General features: G+C 44.0%; 1 protein-coding gene across 4 annotated transcripts; it reads right to left on the bottom strand.

The window, feature by feature from the left end:
- Positions 1–1,941: 1,941 nt before the first annotated feature.
- TARS1 (threonyl-tRNA synthetase 1) lies at positions 1,942–22,745 on the bottom strand. 4 transcript variants are annotated; one of them, XM_036310810.1, is made up of 20 exons: positions 22,576–22,716; positions 19,865–20,164; positions 19,022–19,102; positions 18,346–18,536; positions 16,205–16,328; positions 14,631–14,752; positions 13,775–13,892; positions 13,451–13,515; positions 13,289–13,367; positions 12,358–12,504; positions 10,699–10,797; positions 9,356–9,522; positions 8,356–8,518; positions 7,918–8,055; positions 7,492–7,569; positions 7,241–7,341; positions 6,775–6,879; positions 5,211–5,283; positions 3,180–3,294; positions 1,942–2,476 (listed from the first exon to the last, which is right to left on the bottom strand). In XM_036310810.1, exons 4-20 carry the CDS (start codon positions 18,495–18,497, stop codon positions 2,328–2,330), a joined length of 1,995 nt encoding a protein of 664 aa, XP_036166703.1. In that variant the 5' UTR covers positions 18,498–18,536; positions 19,022–19,102; positions 19,865–20,164; positions 22,576–22,716; the 3' UTR covers positions 1,942–2,327. The 4 variants fall into 4 exon arrangements, with proteins under 4 accessions (XP_036166703.1, XP_036166701.1, XP_036166704.1 ...); XM_036310808.1 differs by lacking the exon at positions 19,865–20,164 and having other exon boundaries at positions 22,576–22,744; XM_036310811.1 differs by lacking the exons at positions 3,180–3,294; positions 19,865–20,164 and having other exon boundaries at positions 22,576–22,745.
- Between the last annotated feature and the right edge of the window lie 269 nt (positions 22,746–23,014).

Here is a 23,014-nt window from a genome sequence, read left to right as displayed (position 1 = left end):
CACACCAGCATGGCGGGAGGCACACACCAGCACGGCGGGAGGCGCACACCAGCATGGCGGGAGGCGGCTGCCTGGGGATGGTACCCACAGGGTCACACGGGCAAGAGGCTGCTTTCCTTGCGAGCCTTTTATTGCTCTTTGATTTTTTTAAGGCGGGAGAGAGAAGGCAAGTCAGAGTGGGAATTAGAGCTTTCTCCCGTGTGCTCCTCAGCACCTACTCGGAGCTTGCTGGGTGCAGAATCCTGAGACCTGGCCCGACCTACAGCATGAGGCTCTGCATTTCCCACCTCTATGCCCGTGAACTTGAAAAGCGCTGGCCCAGCAGTCCTGGTGCCCCAGCCGGTGCCCATTGCTGTAGTAAAGGTGAAGCAAGGGGTCGCGGGGCACATGGTGACCGGCGCTTCAAATGTGACCTCAGGCCACTGTCCTGGGTCCTCCACCCTGTCGCTCGCCCCTACTGCTAACCCACGCTCCATCCTCCTGGCCTGTTTTATACATTTTGGTACCTACTTCGTTTGGGGCACCTATTTCCTCACAAAATCCACCTTTACAGGATTTATCACACAGAGGTTGAAACTTTTTGTCATTGTTCTCAAATCGTCCCAGTATATTTGATTACCAAGATGGCTCTCAGTAGACTAGATGCTCACAGAGGCTTAGCAGTTGGGAGTCTTTCCATTGTTATGTCGTAAACCTGAACAGAACAGGTGAGTGAGTCAGTAACTAGGACAGCCGCTGCCTTCCAGGAAAGGGACTGAAAAGCAAACACAACAGGCCACAGAGAAGAGAGCTTTGACGGGACAAGCCGCCTGCAGGTTGTAAGAGCCCTTCTGGGTGCTTCCCTGAGGTTTCCCGGGAAGGACCAGGCTAAGGGCCTGCTACAGAGAGGATTCTCCCACTCGCGGCTCTGCCAACCTCTGTCTTTAATAACTTTTGCACCTTTAAAGTTCTGAAGGATTTATGAAGCTTCTGCAATGATCTCAAGTACACTGTTAATACATTGTATAAGCCAGTCCTTGTTTTTAGTATAAAATAGGTAAGAAAAATCCATGTTACACATTTGTTATACCAAAAGTTAAAACCATAGTTGGTGCTTGGACTACAAATTAAACATGTAATATGAAATTTTTAAAACTGAAGAAAAATCGAAACTAAGATACTGTGAATTTTAGTTTAAAGAAATAAAAACAAAATATAGTTTTAAAATGATTCCCATTAGATGCTCTTGATGTTAGTAGTGTGACTTGGTTGTAATATCGCTTCCCTCAAGACATATAAAAAGTAATTACAAACCTATCAAAGACTACATCTTAGAAGCAAGGCTTTATTACAGAATTTCCAAAAACCCCTGATTAAGATCCTATCTCCTGTGTTAGAGTGAGGGGTAATCTACGCAAATTGGCTTTGCTTTTCAGTGACCCTTGCAAACACCCTATTGGGATATTAGAAACTGCCAAGATGTTGCCTTTTCAAAGGGATTACATTAGAGATTCATATCTATCTGCATAAGGAATTCCTTATTTTGTGGTGTTCTCTCACTCATCATTCACTGATAGCAAAATTCAAAAATTATCCTGAGAGAGAGAATTGGGAATTTGTATTAACAAGGGACTGAATGGTCCCAGTGTGCCATAAACATATATTCCTTTCCCGAATGTATCTTAAAAATCTGTGCAAATAATCTCCATTAGACCCATGGTTGACTTCAATTGTTTAAAAGGTTTATGTCCAAAAAGGAGCTGGGTAAGAGCGGTGCTCCTAAAAGATGCCATTCTGCCACCGGGAAGCAGGCGCTCGCCCCGGGCCAGCTGGAGACCACACACACTGCAGACCCACTCCCCTCCACCCACCTAACACGTTTGCTATAGAACATTAAAGATTAATCTTGAATCATGCAATCTGTTCCGGGGAGGAGGTATGTGACGGTCAGAAGTCTTGAAATTTACACAAGTTAAAGTTTTTATTTTTATGCCATAATCCAATTATAATCTTTCATTTTACCCGAATCAAATTTGAAAACTTATTTTTCCATTGCATTAAATTAAAAAAAAATGTTCTCCCTCATCACACTAAAGCATTCCTTGTTATCTATTTCCAGTGCTCAGGTAATGAATGGATAAAATCATTTAAATGAGTCTCTTTTAATTATCTCCAGCAGATACACATTATCTAAAACCTGTCGAGGTCAAAACAGGTTCCTCCCTGCAGTCACCCACGCAGACTCTGCCACACAATCCAAGTTCAGGACAAATCAACGCTCTCCAGAGCACAGCGAATGAGCACCACAGACAGACTGCTCCTCTCCCGCTGGGCGCGTCGGGCCGTCCTCAGAACTCCTCCTCGGCCTGCTTGCTGCGGGCCTGCTGCAGCTGCTGCAGCCGCGCCACGGTCTCGGCAACGGTGCGTTCCCCGTGAACCTTGTTATCTCTCGTGCGGATGTTCACCGTGCCGCTGGCTTTCTCTTTCTCACCGACAACTAAACAGAAGACAGTGAGGATCCTTAGGTGGCGGCGTTCTCATTGGGCATTCGAACAGAAAGGACCCCAGGACCAAAAGCCACCCTGTAGCTTCTTCTGATTAAAATGTACAGGCGAGCCCGGCCAGTGTGGCTCAGTGGTTGAGCATCAACCTATGAACCAGGAGGTTCAGGGTTCGATTCCCGGTCAGGGCACTTACCCAGGTTGCGGGCTTGGTCCCCATTACGGGCATGCAGGAGGCAGCCGATTAACGATTCTCTCTGGTTAATGTTTCTATCTCTTTCTCCCTCTCCCTTCCTCTCTCTCTAAAAAAATCAATAAATCCATATATTTTTTTAAATGTACAGGTAACCATGCACAGTTGGGCAACTGATTTAAAATTTATTCATTAAAAAAGCAAACCCACTCTGCAATGCCAGCACTGCTGTGCTTACTGAGTCACTTAGTCCTGCCGCCTTAATAAAAACTGACCATGTGAAGAAACAAAAGGTGAAGGGGAGAAAATTTTTAGACAGTGCTGTACAAATTATTCATTTTCACACCATAGTTTTCCTTTCTTATGTCAACTGAACAAACTTAATAGTTTAAGAATCAGGATTAAAAGGAACTAAACTGATGACTATGATCCTCTCAAGCTAAGTCTCAAGATTTCAGAATTTTCCCAGGTTGTGCAGCTTGTCTTTGGCTAAGTTCCTTTCTTACCCAGGATGAAGTTATATTGTGCTAACTGTGCATTTCTGATCTTCTTATTTAATGTACAGCCCGGATCCAGGTCAATGTCCACCATGAATTTAGCATCATGGAATTGTTGCTGCACCTATTTAAACAGAGACACAGAATTCTTCAGATCCAAAATTAGAATTATATTTTGATCTTAAATGATTTTATGTAACCTGTAATTTGGAAAATCATGTAAGCATTAAAAATTAGTTCTTCAATAATTTTGTGTATACAATGACCTAATTAAATAGAAGTCTATATAAGAATCTCTCTATATAAAAGCCTAAGTGACTGACCAGTCGACCAGTTGCTATGACGCTCACTGACCACCGAGGGGCAGATGCTCAATGCAGGAGCTGCCCCCTGGTGGTCAGTGCGCTCCCACAGCCAACCTCCTGTGGCCAGCCAACCTCCCGTGGTCCCTCCCCCCGGCCAGCCAGCCCCGAATGGCCCTGATTGGGACTGGGCGAGACAAACCCGATCCGCCCCGATCACCAGCCAGGCTGAGGGACCACACCCGTGCACGAATTTGTGCATCGGGACTCTAGTAACTTAATAAAAAGAAAGTATCAGGCTCAAGAAATATTAAAAAGTGATTTTTTTTTTCCTCAACAGTGATTTCCTTTTGATTAAAAGAAGGCTTAGTCCTGGGCAGTGTCCCATACACCAATCGATGTTTTTCTCTAACATCGATGTTTTTCTCCCTCTCCCTTCCTCTCTCTCTAAAATCAATCAATATAATGGAAAAAAAACACAAAATAAAAACCTACCCCTACCTAATTCCAATGCCACTCTACCCCCAGAGTGGGGGAGGTCAGTACTGCTTCCAGCTGAGAAATGAGTAGGACCATTTTCCTGCTGAGTGAGCTTTCATAGTGCACATCAGATAAAAACAACGAGTCAGCCACAGAACACAGGTGGCTTTCATCATTTCTAACTACACTACTGCGGTGCAGTCGCAGGAATACGGTTTGTCTGAATGGTTTGCCTACTAGCTGGTTTAATGCCCATTTATTTCTTAAAGACAGCCGAGACCTGAGCGCAGTGTACTTTGATGGTCTAGAAACACGATTTCGATGTTATGAGACCATTCAATGATATTTGGATTTTTGTCTCTTAACTACTTTATTACTTTTAATTTGCAATTCTGAAACAAAGCGTTTTAATAACACAACTTTTGATTTAACATTTCTTGATAAAGAATTGTTGCTGTAACAAAACACTGTCATAGTCTTTAAGGCAGCGGTTCTCAACCTGTGGGTCGCGACCCCTTTGGGGGTCAAACGACCCTTTCACAGGGGTCGCCTAAGACCATCGGAAAACACATCTATAATTACATATTGTTTTTGTGATTAATCACTATGCTTTATGTTCAATTTGTAACAATGAAAATGCATCCTGCATATCAGATATTTACATTACGATTCATAACAGTAGCAAAATTACAGTTATGAAGTAGCAACAAAAATAATTTTATGGCTGGGGGTCATCACAACATGAGGAGCTGTATTAAAGGGCCGCGGCGTTAGGAAGGTTGAGAACCGCTGCTCTAAGGTGCAAAGAATGAACGGATATTCCTATATCTATTAGTGAGGTAGCCGTTTGGCCAGTAGGGCAGAACATCGGTCTGGCATGCCATTAACCTCGAAAAAGGTTTCAAATAAATGAAGAAATTTGCCTTGAACATAAAGCAAAACTACACTCTGAGTCACAAAGTAACTTCAACTGCATTATGCATTTGAATGTGCACATCATACTGAGGCATTTCCTACTTGCTAACATGAACCACTAAACCAGAGTGAGTAAAACAACTACCCAACTTGTCTTCTGGTCACAGAACCACCCAGGAAGGCATTAAAGAGGCCATGTGCTCTGTTTAAGCTTCCCACAGATTGAAGATAGTAACAGCTCTTTACATCACGGGCAGCTTGATTTACCAAGGATATAGCTTATGAAATTTGAAAGCCGAACAACAGATGTTAAATTTAAAGAAAAGTCAGACTTAAGGATTACCTTTTGGGCATAATCATCACATGTTGGTCCCACTGGAACTACCATTACCTGGCGAGGAGACAGCCAGAAGGGCCTTAGGAAGAAATTAAAAATATTTAATGTGGGTTTTCCTAAACAAGGACAGCCCATTCATTTATCAGTCTACCCTTTGTATCTTTTCCTGAAACATGTGTGGACCATTTAAAATCATGGCTTTTATTTTAATATCCAATAAAGACTAAAGAGAGATGAAGGAGCAGAAAGCCAACCCTCAGAGAGAAAAACCTGTAACTAAGTTTTGTCTTGCTAAGCAGATGGCAAAGCAGACGGGGGGCAGAGACCACGCCCCTCGCTTCACTACCTCAGGGACAGAACGCCATGCCCCATGCAGAGGGCTTGGCACGCTGCTGAAGAACCACACTTACTGCCATGTTATTAAAGAAGTGATTCTGCTCGAGCATGATTGATTACTTATTCCGCACAAGGGGACACAGGCTGTCTTCAGTTTATTCCAGCTCCATGTTGCAGGATGCAGCAAGCTGTCACTGACAGTGACTGCTGAGGGCATTTGGGGAAGATGAGTGGGTCTCACTACTTATTAAAAGAGGGCCCATTTGCAACTCTCTCGGGGTATTTCAGTGTCACACTTCCCGATGCTGCAGACAGCAGCGTTTCTCTGGGTCACTCCGTATCTTAAGTTGTCTGGCTAATCGGGGACACGGTGGAGGGGGCACTAAATTCTGCCCAAACTGTGCGTCTTCCCCACCAGACGCAGGTTTGGCGGAGCAGTTAGCTGAGGATCCCCTGTTCTCTAGATTCACGTAGAGAATGTTTCCCATATTTGATTTGATTTTGTGAAATATAACAGAAAGAGATTATTTCACTGAAACATATGACACACTTCCCTTCAAGTCTGAACTAACCAAATTACAAATACAACTAAAATAACTACAATGTATAAGACAGAACAGATTTACAACAGTTTAACAGAAGTTTTGCATCTACAGAATTAATGCAGCAGGCTCTACAAAACGGGGGTTTTATAAACGTCTTTACAAATTGCCCAGACAGAACGGCTTAGAAAGTAAAGTAAAATGAAAATCATGTGCTCATGTTTCCAGCAAAAACATAACCTTATAAAAGCAAGACACGAAATGCTGATTGTTTTGGAGTCTGTACTCTCAGTGGAAAATGCATGGCTTCTAAAGGGTGTCCAACTACCTGCTGATGACGGTCAGCGACACTTAGCACGGGAGCCAACACCTGCTCTGTTTACTCAGACACATCAAATTCCTTGAAAAGCCATCAAAACAGCCAATATGTTTCTTACTGAATAATCGTTCCTAATTAGAAAGTGTAACATTCAACACATCAAATTCTGAGATAAAAATAATTCCTCATAAGTACTCTTAAAGCTAAAAAATCTGGGTTTTAGTTGTACTGCCTTCCTATTTAGTGAATATCTGTCAATAGTTACAAGCGACTAACTGCAATCACTCTCCCTTCCCATCACACGCTCAACTGGACAGCAGACATTTCTTACAGCCAATGTCTGTCGCCCAGAAGGAAACAACATGAAAATTACCATTTGCCCCCATAGTTCTCAGTGAGGATGGCGATCATTCTTTCCACGGATCCCAAGATGGCTCTATGGATAATCACTGGCCTTTTCTTATCATCTCCATCATGACTAGAAAGGAAACATAAATGATTTGTCTTCCTTTATTTTATATGTACTAATATATATACATACCTTTATTTTATATGTACTATGTGTGTGTGTGTGTATACCTTTATTCTATATATACTAGTATATATACACATCTTTATTTTATATGTACAAGTATATATATATGCATACCTTTATTTTATATAGACTAGTATATACACACATACCTTTATTTTATATGTACTAGTGTGTATATATATATATATATATATATATATACACCTTTATTTTATATGTATGTATGTACAAACACACACACACACACACACACACTCCGTTCTATGTCCTTGAAGAATGTTCAGAACAGACACTAGGAACTCACCTCACAAACGTCAGATTGAATCTGATGGGCAACTGGAAATCCAGCTGGATGGTTGCGCACTGGTGGTAGCGCCCAATGGCATCCTTAATCTGAATGTCAATCTGAGAAGCAAAGGCTCACTGTGAGGTGTTGTCCAGAGTGGAGCTCACGCAGTAGTTATGAGGGCTGATTTCCCCCTCCCTTTTTTTAACCTGAAGTAATCTCTTCCCCCAAATGCATGTCACCTTACTCAGATCCACTGTGGCACTGACCTTTGGACCATAGAAAGCTCCATCGCCAGGGTTTAACTCCCACTTTTCACCAAATTCATTCAGGCTGTTTTCAAGTTGCTAAAGATAAAGCAACACTGACTTTAATCTTTGTTCCTCTGCAACCGGTCTAATTTGAGACTAAAAATTCCATAATTACTTTCATGGGTCTCTATTCTCTGCTTCGTCACTTTGTCCACTTGAATATACTCACACCCAAACCCCTTTCAAGGTTACTGCTTGAAGACTAAAACACATCCAAGCATTTCTACATCCAAAAGCAAACAGGAAAAAGCGAGCGTACTCTAACCCAGGAGCCATTTCTAATTTCCTTTCGCTTTTACCCATTTAGGAGGCTGGCTTTCTTACACGGTGGAGGAAGCCACTTGCAGCCACCCAGAATTCAAGCGCCTAAAAAACACCACTTACCTTCTCAGCATGATTCCAGACTTCAATATCTCCAAGGAATTTTTCTGGCCGAGTAGACAGGTTCAGTTTAAAAGAAAATCCAAATATGTTGTACACTGTACGCAGAAAATCCAAACAGCCTTTGATTTCTTCCTCAATCTTTAAATAAAAGAAAATGAGATGAACAAGAATAGATCCAGACACAAATGGCAAGGGAGGGGTGTTAGAGAGCAACCAAAGGACTTGCATGCATGCATATCAGCATAACCAACGGACACAGGCACTGGGGGCTTGCCCGAGGTGGGAATGGCTGGGGGCGGGGGTCAACTGGGGAAAAAGGAGACTTATGTAAAACTTTAGACAATAAAAATAAATTATAAAAAAGAAAATGACACAGCGGTAATTTTCCGTGACCTCCTTGACCTTCCCTTCACCACATTTCACCCGCCGAGCCCCCACCTGCTCCATGGCGCAGAATATGTGCGCGTCGTCCTGCTGGAACCGCCGCACCCGCGTGAGGCCCGTGAGCGCCCCCGACAGCTCGTTCCTGTGCAGCACCCCAAAGTCGGCGAGCCGCAGAGGCAGCTCTCGCCAGGACCTCGGGCGATGATCGAACATGAGGCTGGCAAAGAGAAAAGGAAAACCCGCCGGCAGTTAATACAATAACCCGCTTCTCTGAGCGTATACAAAAGGCTGTCAAAAAGCCACGGATTCCAAGTGGCTCAGACAAGCCACGTCTCTCCAGTTCTGGGCCGCACACAGCAACGAGGGCGCTGGCAGGAATGTGACAGCAAATAACTGTAACACCAGCACCGGGAACTGAGGGAGAGTGACACGTGTTCCCATCGTCGGCAGGCGCGTCCTAGTGCTCACTCCCGTAATCTGAGGACGGCCTTGAAGGCCCTATTTAAAGTTAAAACAGACTCAGCTGCCTACAAATCACGTGTCACTCTGGAAACGGAAGTCCGTGCTTTCTTGTCCTTCCCAGCAGTGCTTCAGACTCTCTGCAGAAGGAACTCGCTGGTCTCCTGGACCACAACCAGTTCCCATGGGCATGCCTCTCTCCCCCTGCCCTCCAGGCACCGCTACAAGGAGCTGTGCGCACTGAGCTACCTGGAGCCAGTCTCCCTAGTTTCCCCCAAGCTGTTCATCCAACTTTCATGAATAGAAAGAGGAAGAGCCCCAAGGCAAAGATTCCCCAAGGATGTTAATTCACTAGCACTAGGTTTTAATAGAACATGTTTCTTTAAAAGAAAAAAACATTTTATATTCTGCCAATTCACTGCTATTCTTCAATGTCCACAGATCTGAGGACCAAATCAGGCACTGAAGAAATTATACCACCACACTAATGCCGCATTTAAATACTGTTCTGATCACATAATTTGTTTTTAAGACAAATTCTTCCAAAGGAAGAAAAGCAATCTAGGATGAAATGGAACTCGAAGCTGCTGAATACCAGTGTCCCGGGCAGTTCATGGGCTTCAGCGCGAACTGCTCCTTCTCCACCTCGAAGGAGAACATGTTGTCGCTGTAGTGCTCCCAGTGGCCCGAGGTCATCCACAGCCGGCTGTTGAAGATGTTTGGGGTGACCACCTCCTGGAATCCTCGTTTCCTATATTCACTCTGTTAGAGAACAGAACGTGTGTCTAGAAATTAGTGCTCGTACTTCTGGTGGGAGTAAGAATTTAAACTTCCTACCCTCTAGTGAAGTTTAAGATGCACATATGCTATGATCTAGAAATTCCACTTGGAGGTATACACCAAAGAGGAAACTCTTACACTCCCCCATAAGGAGGCTTGTCAAAATGACGCTACTGCAGCACAACAGTAACATGGGAAAATCAGAAATTATGTCAGTGCCCACCGATAAAGGGACGGACATACTGCAGTGGTTCTATGATGGAGTCATATGTAACAAGTGACAGTAAGCGGGATCTGTGTGTATCTTAAAAAAAAATCAGTCTGACTGATACACAATGAGCCTTCCTGTATGCAAATCTGAAGTACACAAACCACTGAGGTTACGTATGTATGAGGTGGTGGACAACATGGATAGAACGGATCCATGCTGCCTTCCAGACCAGCTTCTTCTGGAAAAGGCAGGAATGCTTCACAAAGCCCACAGGGGAGCTCGTGCCCCTCACTGTGTATTACTTTACTTCAAACAGAACCTAATGCAAATGTACGTTAGATTAGGTGGTGGGTACACAGATGTTGGTGGTACTATTCTTTATAAACACACTAGCAGCCCTGCGCATGAATCCGTGCGCCAGTAGGTTGCTGTCACCCTCCTGTAGCTCTCCGCTTGCCCCCCTCCCCTCTCACCCCCCCATAGCCTGCTGCCCTGCCCCCTCCTGTAGCTCTCCGCAGCCCACTTGTACCTTGCTGGCCCACCCTTTGGTCATGATGCGCTTGGTCGTTACACCTCAGGGTGCAACGGCTAATTAGCATATTCCTCTCTGATTCTATAGGATGCGTTCAACACTTCATAATTTACAAAGACAAAAAGCAAGGTAAAGACTAGCCTGCTTTTTCAAGGAAAATATAAATGGTCAACGAGCACACACAGCCCCTGTGCAAAGGGTGACAAGTCCTAGTTCCAGTGCGGTCACTGCTTCTCTGTGTGCACATCCATGTCTATGGACATTATCACGCATTAGGAAAAAAAGTTCTTAAATTCATTCCATTAAATTTTTCTTTTAAAATACACGATTATCTTTCGTTTTAGCAGACCTTGTTTAATAAAATCGACGCATGCCCTAAAGCTACATACAGAAGAGAATAATGAGTGGGGTTTACCCTGAGGAACTCGATAAGCGTATTATAAATGTACGCTCCCTTCGGCAGGAAGAAGCAGCTCCCAGGGCTGAGCTCATGGAAGAAATACAGTTCCTGGTCCTGTAACGAAGAAAACAAAGAATGCTCACTGCCTGTACATGTGACATCACTGTTCTTGAGAATATGGTCCTGATGTCTCCTGCTTTCCTCTGGGCCTCTCCCAATGCAAAGAAAACATTCGCACATCTCAGATGTGCAATTTAATGGCACAGATTGCGGTTAATTTACAACTTAGTTCCCTGCCTGTTACATTCCTGAATCCAGTCAAATGTACCAAAGATGACATGGAACAAAGGTCTAGTTCTCTTCTATCTAGAGCAGGGGTGGGCAAACTTTTTGACTCGAGGGCCACAATGGGTTCTTAAACTGGACCGGAGGGCCGGAACAAAAGCATGGATGGAGTGTTTGTGTGAACTAATGTAAATTCAAAGTAAACAACATTACATAAATGGGTACGGTCGTTTTATTTTTTAGTTTTATTCATTTCAAACGGGCCGGATCCGGCCCGCGGGCTGTAGTTTGCCCACGGCTGATCTAGAGAGAGCTCACATGGTTTTAATTCCTTAAAGCTCTAAGATCTGGCTGTTTTAAATTTTTCTGTATTATTTTTTAAGTAGGAGTGGCAGTTAGGAGTCTGGGAAAAAGACACTGACAATGAAACAGAAAAGCTGGCTGATTCTGGGTCATGGTGAATGGCACCCCCTCCACCCCCAAGGCCCAAACTTTTCCGGGAGGTGCCGCACCAGTCCCTGCGGCTTCCTTACAGGCGGACGGACTTCAGGAGGTCAGGTGAACGTGGCAATGGATGCTGCCCCCTGCTCAAGCTTCCTACCCCACCAAGCAAGGATGCCTGGCACAGAGTGAGCACAATCTCAGAAAGAAATGTTTTCACCTGACACCTAACTTCCAGTTTGAAAACATTCAGGGCAGAGGGATAAAGGCAATGCACCTGGAATCCAGTGCTGACTCGCTGCGTGAAACTGGGCAACAAGTACATGACTCTTTCTAAAACTCAGTTTCCACATCTTTACAAGAAGTCACAGATGCTCTGGCCGCTTAGGCTCAGTGGACAGAAGATCAGCCTGTGGACTGAAGGGTCCCAGGTTCGATTCCGGTCAAGGGCACATGCCCAGGTGGCAGGCTTAATCCCCAGTAGGGGGCGTGAAGGAGGCAGCTGATCAATGATTCTCTCTCATCATTGATGTCTGTCTCTCTCTCTCTCTCTCTCTCTCTCTCTCTCTCCCTCTCCCTTCCTCTCTGAAGTCAATAAAATAGTTTTTAAATAAATAAGTCAATAAGACCAGGTGAATTTCCAAAGTATCTCTCAGCTTATGAGGCACTGCTATGCTTCTTTTACTGAACACTGTGGGTCATCAGCATTTGTCCTCAATAAAAGGAAGAGTTACAATGAATTTTTGTGCAGTACTGAGCACACTCTAGAAAGATAATGTGGACAATCAGGAAGTTACTTATGGCTTATATAGGACACAGTACGGTAATACTTGAAAGCTATACCATTTCTTCAAAGGGAAATCCTTAATACAGTTAAATACCTCACACAGCTGAATTTCAAATGAAAATAAACGCAGTCTAGACACATTATTGTTTTTTTTAACATACCCTCCCAATTTTCCTATGATCTCGGTTTTTGGCTTCCTCTTGGAACTTCTCCCATTCTTTCAACAACTTAGGATCTGGGAATGAAATGCCATAAATCCTCTGGAGGGTCTCCATATCTGCTTTCCCCTCCCAGTATGTGGAGGAATTCTGAAAACAAGGATCAACCGTGAAACAATATTCAAATCTGTCAATATCTCACTTATTTTAAGAGTTAGATGTTAGTTCCCATAGGCACCTTATGAGTCAAATTCATAGTAGTCCTTATACAAGAAAAGTCACAAAAAGTTCACACCTAGTGAGACATCCCTAGTGGGGATGAGCTAAACAGCTGTGCTCACCCGGCAGCACAGAGCTGGCTGTTCGGTTCCCTCAGAAAACCCACCCGCCACGCCCCCTCAAACCACACCTCCACGAACATGACTGATGGCAAGGGCATCTTTTAAAGCATTCGTAAGCAAAAATGGAAAATAAGGCAACAAAAAAAATCTTAAAATGGCTCAATTATGCTTATGATTTACAGTGCATTTTAATCATCGCCCTTAAAGTGTTTCTGAACTAGTAGAGACTGGCAGGACTAGCTAGGTTAGCAAGAACCACTTGGGTAATTACTACCTTAGACACACAAAGAACAAAAGCACATGCTCCTGCCCTGAGTCTGGAAGCTTCATGATGGCCCATAACTGCGTGATTTTGTGATTCCCCCAACTCCACCCCCACGTGCCCTGGTGGTGGGCGGCCGGTCAGCCACCACTTTGGAGAATTTCTGCTAAAAATGCCTAATGGCTTACAGTAGCACAGGCAGGAGAGAGCATGAGAAAAAACCCGCCCAAAAGCAAACAGGCAGGAAGAGAAATCAATGGACGTTTAAATATCTAGCCATCCAACACAAATACATTTACATGGAGAGAGCCTCTTGGGCTGTATTGCTTACTTTGTGTATTTTCAAAGCCTTAATTTTGCCAGTGTGTCTGACATGAGGACCCCGGCAGAGATCTATCAAGGGGCCACACCTAAAGGTGAAATGAAAGGAATTTCAATAAAGGCTTACAATGACATGTACACAATTGTATTTCATGACATCTGGCAGTCTCACCTATAGACGGTGGTAGTTGGAGTATTCACTTTTTCATTCAATATCCGACATTTGAACTTGTTGTACTGAAAATAGCAAAAATTATATTTTTAAAACTATCCTTTTTTACCTCTAAATACTACAGTTAACATAGAACTCGAAATACATCTTACCAAAGCACTGCACGCTTATAAATATGTTCGTGTTTCACATTTTGAAAGCATAGTTACATTTTCAAAGGAACAGAGTAGGTTTCAACTTAGTGCAGTAAACCCAAGAGTAATGACTTCAGATAACACTAATGAGTGATAGAAGAGTAGGTGCCACATGTTACGGTTGATGTACCTTAAACATTTCCAGTAAAGTTTCCTTCTTAACTTCCAACCTTTCAAAAGCTTGTTTTTCCTTAATGATTTTCTTACATAAAGTCTCTAAAGACGAGAAATCATTGCTGGACACACCCCTGGAACAGAAGAAAGTATAAAATTATTTCCACTCCATTCTACTCACACCACGGAGGGGCGAGGGGGATGTTTCTTTTGAACACTTCAAGGGATTTAATATAAAAAATTAGACTCTTGCATCATATATCAGAATTGTAAATGAAACATTTTGCATAAATTATTTTAATAATTAATATTTCCATTGGCTTCTGCCTTGGTCATTCTGGAGATTGTCCCCACTAGTGACTCCCCCCTCCACTCTATAGCAGGTTAAAGGAGAGAGGACCGGCTTCAGTTATTTCCCAGGGTACCTTAGGCCCTGCCTCCATCGACCTAGAACAAAGCTCTCACAAAAGGCTCTACACCTCTGTAAGTTATTACACACTTCAAGTTTTTTTAAAAATATATTTTATTGATTTTTTTACAGAGAGGAAGGGAGAGGGAGAATAAGAAACATCGATGAGAGAGAAACATCAATCAGCTGCCTCCTGCACACCCTCAACTAGAGATGTCCCTGCAACCAAGGTACATGCCCTTGACTGGAATCGAATCTGGGACCCTTCAGTCCTCAGGCCAACGCTCTATCCACTGAGCCAAACTGGTCAGGGCCACACTTCAAGTTTTAACAGTGGGAATGCTTGGTGACCATGAAGCAACAAGCATTATATTACTCCTCCTTTACTGGGAACAATTTAAAAACAATGTATGGACTCATGGTAATTCAGATTTCATTTCTCTTTATCCAAGGACATACTTACCCTTCCTCAAGGTACATGTCATAATAGAATCCACTTTCTATTGGTGGACCGTAACATAAACATCCTCCATAGACTCTTTCCATGGCTTCACCCATTATATGGGCACTTGAGTGCCAATACACCTGAAATTCAAAGAAAAATGAGAAGGTCTGAGACCGGGCATATGTGTTATAAGTTAATATGGTCATCTGAAAGAGATATATAGAATTTATTATAAATAAACCCAGAGAGAAAAATCTAAATTTACAAATCTATAAACTGAAGTGTGATTCTATACAGAGCCAAAATAATATAAAAGGGTGCTAATTGCTAAAGTATATTTCTACCTGAGAAATTGCCTAGTTTGTTTTCAAACTAATTCAATTCAAATTAGCCTCAGTAATTACATGGGTGGATTTTGTTCCCTGGAAACAATCGCCACTCACCCTGTGACTGCCTTCTGGACTGTAAGGGCCCCGGCCTTGAGGCAGTGTGCCCACCGAACCACGTGCATGTTCTGCCTTTGCTTGCCTGTGGAGCATCACTTAGAATTTTATCTGCCTTTTTCTTATTGGCTCCAAACAACTAGGGTGGTACAATACCACTAGAGAGTAAAAGGACAAACAGTGAGCACTGAAAGCTAATGGCAGTACCTGGCTTTAAGGTGGTCACTCAGATGAGTCAGAATGTATCCAAATCAACGTTTTTAAGATTTATTTAACAGTAAGGTACCCAAATGATTTTTAAAATTCTCTTTAAAAGCTTAAGGAATCCAGAATACTTTTGAAAACTATTGATTCACCTACATAAGTAAACCACCATCAATGAAACAAACTAAAACAACACATTTTACTTCCCTTTATATGTAAACCATCATGAAGAAATAAGGAGAAAACCTTGCCATCATATGCAAGTTGGTTTTATCGTACTTTCAGCAGATATGCACTTAAAGATGAGGAAAAAATGGAAATCAACTTCCCGATGTAAGTACTTTAGGTAATGTTCCAATTTATTTATTTTATTTTTTTTTCAATATATTTTATTGATTTTTTACAGAGAAGAAGGGAGAGAGACAGAGAGTCAGAAACATCGATGAGAGAGAAACATCGATCAGCTGCCTCCTGCACATCTCCTACCGGGGATGTGCCCGCAACCCAGGTACATGCCCTTGACCGGAATCGAACCCGGGACCCCTCAGTCCGCAGGCCAACGCTCTATCCACTGAGCCAAACCGGTTTCGGCTTCCAATTTATTTATTTAATATATACATACATCTTGCTTAAGTGTTGATTGACAGTGTAGAAAGCAAGTTTTACTTGCTTAATCAATTTCTAATAAAGTTTTAATAGAATTTCCATAAATATGCCCTCATTTTATTATCTAGTAGTGAAAATAAATTTATTCAATTTCACCTCTTGATTTCATAAAGCAAGCACTTTTATTATATTCCCTTAGTGAAAGACAAAAATGAAGACTTCGAATATAATGAGACATCAATAAGTTTTCGTCACCTCCTGGCAGTGGTAATGAGCTGGAAAACAATGCAAATGAGAATCACCATCCTGAAATGTAATGAACACGGAGTAAAAACTTACAGCCTGAGCTTCCTCATCCTCGAACTTGAGAAGCTCCAAGGTACAATCTTCCTCCAGAGGACGGTCTAGGTCCCAGACAGCTTTATTCACTTTCGCAATAACAGTGTTGTCAGCCAGGCCTTGACTTAACAAGAACAGGAAAATAAATACTATATAATATACATGCACATCTATACATGTAAAAGCCTAAGCGACCGAACGACCATTCGACTGCAGCTATGACGTGCACTGACCACCAGGGGGCAGACGCTCGACGTACAGGCATGGAAACATGGAACAGACTGATGAATCTCCTGCGGGGATTGGGCCGAAAATGGCAGTCCGACATCCCCCGAGGGGTCCCGGATTGCGAGAGGGTGCAGGCCTAGCCGAGGGACCCTACTGGTGCACGAATCTGTGCACCAAGCCTCTAGTGTACTATACTACTACTAGAGGCCTGGTGCATGAGATCTGAGCGGGCCTAAGCCAGCAGTAGGACATCCTTAGCACCACCAACACTGCGCTCGCCAGCCGTGAGCCCAGCTTTTGACTGAGCAGCACTCCCCCTGTGGGAGCACACTGACCACCAGTGGGCAGCTCCTGTGTTGAGCATCTACCCCCTGGTGGTCAGTGCGCATCATACAACTGTTCATTCCACTGTTAGGTCAATTTGCATATTAGCCTTTTATTAAATAGGAGGATATGTACTATATTATACTATACCACTATATAGAATATACATATATATATATATATATTTCTGAAATAAAATGGAAAAAGCAACAAACTCCAAAAATGTGCCAATGTACCTAAAAATTAACTACAAGATCCTGAAAATTCAGAACACTATTTTATGACATTTAATACTTATTTAAACAGACATAGCCACTCTAATAAATAAACAACGAGACTTTTCAGTAGTCTAGTTTATTTTTTACTTTCTCCAAAGAAGTTTCCACAAAGCCAAGCTACTTAGATTCCAACAGCAAAAGGGGCCAGGGGTACTAAATAACTTCTCTGCTCTACCTACTGTTTGAAATCTGTAACGGAATTTCTTGAGAGTCAATAGTAAATAACCTCACATGGACCATACTGGATCATTTCAGTTTTCCAAAGAAGAAACAAAATAACCCATACTTTAAGACTGAGAACAAAACAAAACTTCAAAGAAAACCCTTTTGAAGCAAATGGAGCATGCCTTCTTTTTGCTTCCCTTTCATATTCATTCCTAATCATCAGAACCTTTAAACAGCCTGTTACTGGTGCTATAATTTTTCACAGAACAAGAAGTTAGTCTGGACTTGTGGGAAAATGTCTTCAAGCACCCTTACTTGCAGAGCATGACTGAACCCTAGCTCTAAAGTTCATCAAGGTCTCATGTGATTCAATGTAAAATTTGGCAATTCTCAAAAAACTATTTTACAATGGAGGAGGATATTGTAGAATGTAGAGCAAAAGTGCCTGCACTGATAGGAGCCTGAATTTTAATACCCATTGCTACAATATCAGTGAGCAACAATGGAGAAATCGCATCACCAAATGACCTTCAAAATCACCTTTAAAACGACAGATTGCACTGATATTTAAAGGTCTATCCAATTATTTATAATCTCACATGGAAACTGACCCAACTATTGAGTCCCAAATCATATCAAATTAAGAAAGCATTATTCTATTACAGAGTATGCATCTGATTCTGTTACTTCTTCCCAACCCAATAAAAATGTTCAGTTTTTAGACCGGGCATGGCCCTCCTTTAGATTTAAAAAATTAGTACATTTTCTCATGTTGAATAATAGTTTCCTACCGTTCCCCTGTGAGATCATCAACCTTCATTTAAGCTTAAAACCGAGACATTTAAATCAAAATAGATTGTGAAACCTTATCTACTTGGTTTTTGTGACATGTTTGATCAAGGTCGAAGAAGTGATCATATAAAATCCTTCATAAGATAAAACCAAACTAGAGCCTCTAAGAAATTAACTTTGAATCTTGACTATAAAGCTCTACATCCTCTTGATTTTGAAAAAATCCCAAATAATATAAATTAAACATTAAAAATATGGAACAGTAACATAAAGATGCTTTGAGGATAAAACCTGGCAAAATATGTTTAAGTTTAATTACAAACAGCAGAAGATGAGGACAGGTTCGGCCGGTACCTGATGCCACACGCGATCTGGTAAGGCGTGGTTTTCCAGGACTCCGCGGCCACCTGCTTACCATCCGGCAGAGTGACTGTGATGGGCTTGCTCTCTTTTGCTGCTTTTTCTGCCAGAATGGCGTCGTGTTCTGCTTTTAGTTTATTGTACATCTCAAGACGCGTGTTAATATATTCAGGCCAAGGATTCAACTGCAAGACAACAAAGGAAGAGAGGAATAATCAGTAAGTGCTTGCTTTCCTTTTCAGAAAAGGCCGCGCCTTTAGTCGGAGCATGGGAAACAGGAAGCATATGCCCTCTACTTGAAAGGCAGTTTGGCTCAAAACCAAACCCACTGGCCGGTCCAGGTGGAAAGAGTGGGAAGGAGGTCAAGGACGTGGGCTTTCTTTCTATTGTCCTCAGGAGAAGCTCAGAAACCGAGTCTCTCCCCTTCAACATCTGGTTTTCATATCTCATCCCACAGATTGCTTTACAATTATATTTCAGTTGCTTTCCTTTTTCAATAACAAATAGCTGCCAGTCCTTCTTCCCCTCCCACGCTTTCCTAATTCTTCTCCCTGAAATTTCCATAGAGTCCGCCTGACAGTCCCATGTAAGCCCTGAGGATCTGACACAGGACACGTCTGAGACAGCACTCTGCCACCTGTCAAACCTGATGACAGCCCTGAACACCTACCTCCGCTCGCCCTCCATCTCCAGACCCTTCTTTGTTCTTCTTCTTGCCGTCTTCCTTGTGCCTCTCCTGGCCGGCACCCACCTAGAGAAGCAAAAAGAAAAGACGGTTTCATATTTCAATCTACAATGACACCCCTTCATGCTGCCCCCAGAAGAGTTTAGAGGATGCTATGTTAGCATCTGTTTTTTAAAGAGTGAAAATCTGATTTTGAAAGACTAGAAAATCCGAGCACTGTCGACCACTGTAAAAGGCAAGTTAGCAACTTAAATGAAGACAAGTCCTAAAAGGCAGAGATAATGTCCAAGTCCTCACATTTATGTATTTTGCCTGTTCCCATGACTCTGGCTGCAGGTTTTCCTGGACATATACTAACCATGTAGCCACAAACAAGCATGAGGTCTATTCAGTAACATTTTCAGGGGGGAAATCGTGCAATATGTATCCATTCATTCCACATGTACTAAGAGCCTCTGCGCTCATGGTAGTCTGTTAAACCCTGCGGAAGATGCAAAACTGAGACCCAATCCCTGCCATGCGCAAATGTAATCTCTCCAGGGAAATGAAGGCATGCATGTGTGAAAAACCCCGCGAGGGGGGAGAGAACACAGTTGCAACACCGTGATTCGATGTAGAATAAGCTAGGACGACAGGCTGGATCTCGAGAACGGAGGACATGTGTTCTAGGTGTACACACACTCATTGTCGGAAATATTAAAAAGAGACAGTGACAGAGCGAGAGAGTGAGAGGGACAGACAGGCTAAGGCTGACTAAGGCAGGATTGTTTTAGGAAATAATATGTTAAGACAAACTAGGGCTCAGACAGAGCAAACCCTAAAAGTTACCCTAAGGAATGTGGACTTCCATTGGAAGCACACAGAGTCACAGAAAGTTTTATAGGAGTCCGGTACAAAGAGGCAGCCAGCAGCAGAGCAGGTCTACACCAGTGGCTCTCAACCAGAAGCCATGTACGCCCCAGCGGACATCTGACAATGTCTGCAGGTGTTTTGGGTTGTCATGACTTGGGGGTGCAACTGTCATCTAGGAGGTAGAGGCCAGGGACGTTGCCAAGCATCCAACGATGCACAGACAGCACCAAAGGAGTATCAAGTCCACACAATGTCAAGTGTTGAGGTCCAGAAAACCTGACCGACAGGACGGGGTATGGTGAGAGGATTTTCTCAGAGATGCATCACTTACTTCAGTCACCTCAGAAACGCCCGAGGCAAACGGCACTACCCAAAATGTCACCATGTACCAAGTTCTTCCACAATCACATCTGATTTTCACGGCCACCCTGTGAGACGGCTATTATTGTTATTATTATTATTATTCCCATTTTACAGATAAATTAGTTGGAAAAGTTGGACAATTCTTCTAGGTTCACACGACCTACGAGTGGCAGGAAAGGCATCTATCCCGGTGTTGACAGCGGCCAACTGTAAGGAGTTGCGCTCATCAGCGGTGAGGAAGTTCTGCGGGTAGAGCTAGGGATGTGAAGGGGACTCTATTATAATTTTGTATGCTTATGACCTTTCATTTTAGGGGATAACTGTGTGTTTTTCTGAGATACTGTCCTATCACTCACCAACATAAAGTATAGAATTCAATGGTTTTCAGTGTGTTCACAGTTGTGCAACTACCACCACAATCAATTTAGAACATCCGCATCACCCCAGAAGAAATCCTCACCCATCAGTAGTTACTCTCTGTCCCTACCGCATCCCCCTTCCCCAGCTCCTGACAACCACGAACCTGCGTTGTCTCTACAGTTTTCCACCTTCTAAACATTTCATAATATGTGGTCTTTTGAGACTGGTTTGTTTCACTTAGCATAATGGTTTCAAGGCCATCCAACTTTCGCTTCAATACTTCCTTCCTTTTTATTGTCAAGTAACATTCCATTCACGGAGAACTTATCTGGAGAAAATAAACATTCCACATCCCGTTTAGGTACTTCCTTCCTTTCATTGTTCACTTATCCGTTTCACAGATGGGCATTTTGGCTGCTCTCTCTCATCTTATTTTGAGGACTGAATGAGTTCATGCATGTAATCAGTGCCAGACCCCAGAGTTGGTACTCAATCAACATTAGCAGTTATTATTACAGAAGGGAGAAATCACACATTTACCAGCCAGGCCTCCAATTAAGAATGGCACAGCAGAATATTTAGGGGCACGGAACACTGGGCTACAGACTATTAACTAAAAAGTAAAGACACCATTTTTAAGTGAAAACAATATAGATGGGAAAAGGTGTATGGACAGACACCATTTACTACTTTTAATTTAATTTACATCGTTTAGAATGTACGCACATGCATTTTCCCCAACCAAACCCTGAGTTAGGGACGTCCTCGTGTTACTCATGAGAAAATTGTGGCTTTGAAGCTGGGTTGCGTCTCCTTTAGCTCAACGCCTCACCTCGCACTGGACCAGTGCAGCCGCCCCCTGTGTGTGGTCTCACCTCTTCCCCACGCACCTCCCACCCCAATGCCAGCGTGATCTTCAAGACTACAGTTCACCTGTCACTTCCCTGCTTAGAAACCTTCACTTGCAGGAAAGCATTCCAGCCATCGGCTGCCTAAGATCCCTCCGACGGCTGCGGCTCCTCCTTCAGCATCTCTCTTGCAAGCAAAGGAACCCCACACACCATTCATTCATCAGCCTTTTCACTGCCTTCCCTGCCTTTCCCTGGAAAGCCCTGCCCTGTCTGGTTGACCTGGGGGAACTTACACTCATTCTTCACACTCAATTCAAGAGCCTCCCCACGCAGAACTAGGCACCCGCTTGGGTAACCCCTCAGCAGAACGGCTGTGTCCCTGTCTTCCGCACCCCAGGCTGGGTCCTAGTCCCCTGCCCGGGTGTATGGCCCGGCATGCAGAATAAATACCTGACGTTTATTTCTTAATCATAAAAAGTAAATACTAAACACACACACACACACAAAACACCTTGACCCGGTGGCATGCAAGTGACCCGGGAGGGGGGTGTTCCTAAGCAAGGGATGACACAAAGGTAAAGTTCAAAGGTGAGACGATCAGGGGTGTGAATGAGATAAGGTCGCCTGCGGCCCAGGCAGGGCAAGTGTGAAACTTGTCCAGGGGGTCAGGTCATCGGCCTCCACCACTGACCACCCACCCAGGCTGGTCAGACCTCGGGAACCCGGTTTCTCTTCCTTAACCCAGAGGCTTCTGCCCTGAATGGGGTCTCAGGGTTCAAGGAGGCTCTGCAATGCTCCTCTCGCCGCAGGTGAAGGGAAATCACCAGGCCGGGGGCCCGGAACTGCCTCGATTTCCAGTCCGATGTGCGGTTCTGAGCCGCTCGCTCCAGCTCCCAGTTCCCTCACCTGCCGAGAGGATGGAGCGGAGGAGCCCTGCAAGCCCCGCCTGCTTAATGAATGGGCGATTCCGCCGCTAACGGGGCCCTGGCTTGTCCGCCGCCCCCCTCGGTTCCTCCGTCCCACACGCCCGGCCGCTGCCTCCTCCGCCCCCACTCCCCGGGGGGCCGCTGGGCACCGAGAAGAGCCCCCGCCCGCGCTCCCGACCCCACTCACCGGCTTCTCCTCGCCTTCCATCTTCCCTGAAGGGCTGCTGGCCTTCTCCTCGGACATCGGCGAACCGGGAAGAGAGGACGGAACTCAAAAGCGACGGCCGGGGGAAGAGGAGCGGGATCTCGGCGCCACAGCCACTAGCCTGGAAGGGCCCGCTGATGCAATCCACCAGCGCCCAAGCCCCGCCTCCTAGCGGGCAGCCAATCAGAAAGGGGGGGAGGCGGGCTCTTCCATCTCTAAACCAATGGCAAAGTTTATTGGGGCGGGTCTAGGAAATCAGTGCGGCGTGGGAAGAGGAGAGGGACCCTTACGCCCCCCTCCCCAGCTCCGACGGCACCCTTTCCGGAGCCGGGGCCGCAGTGCGCGTGCGCCTTCCCCCAGAGAGCCGGGCCCATTAGTCCAGGGCCTTCCCGGCCACCGTAGCGAAGGAGTGGGTCTTGGT

This window comes from Myotis myotis, unplaced genomic scaffold (genome assembly GCF_014108235.1).
Source record: "Myotis myotis isolate mMyoMyo1 unplaced genomic scaffold, mMyoMyo1.p scaffold_m19_p_5, whole genome shotgun sequence".
NCBI classification, from domain to species: Eukaryota; Metazoa; Chordata; class Mammalia; order Chiroptera; family Vespertilionidae; genus Myotis; species Myotis myotis.
Note: the sequence above shows the minus strand (reverse complement) of the source record. Positions and strands in the feature narration are given on the sequence as shown.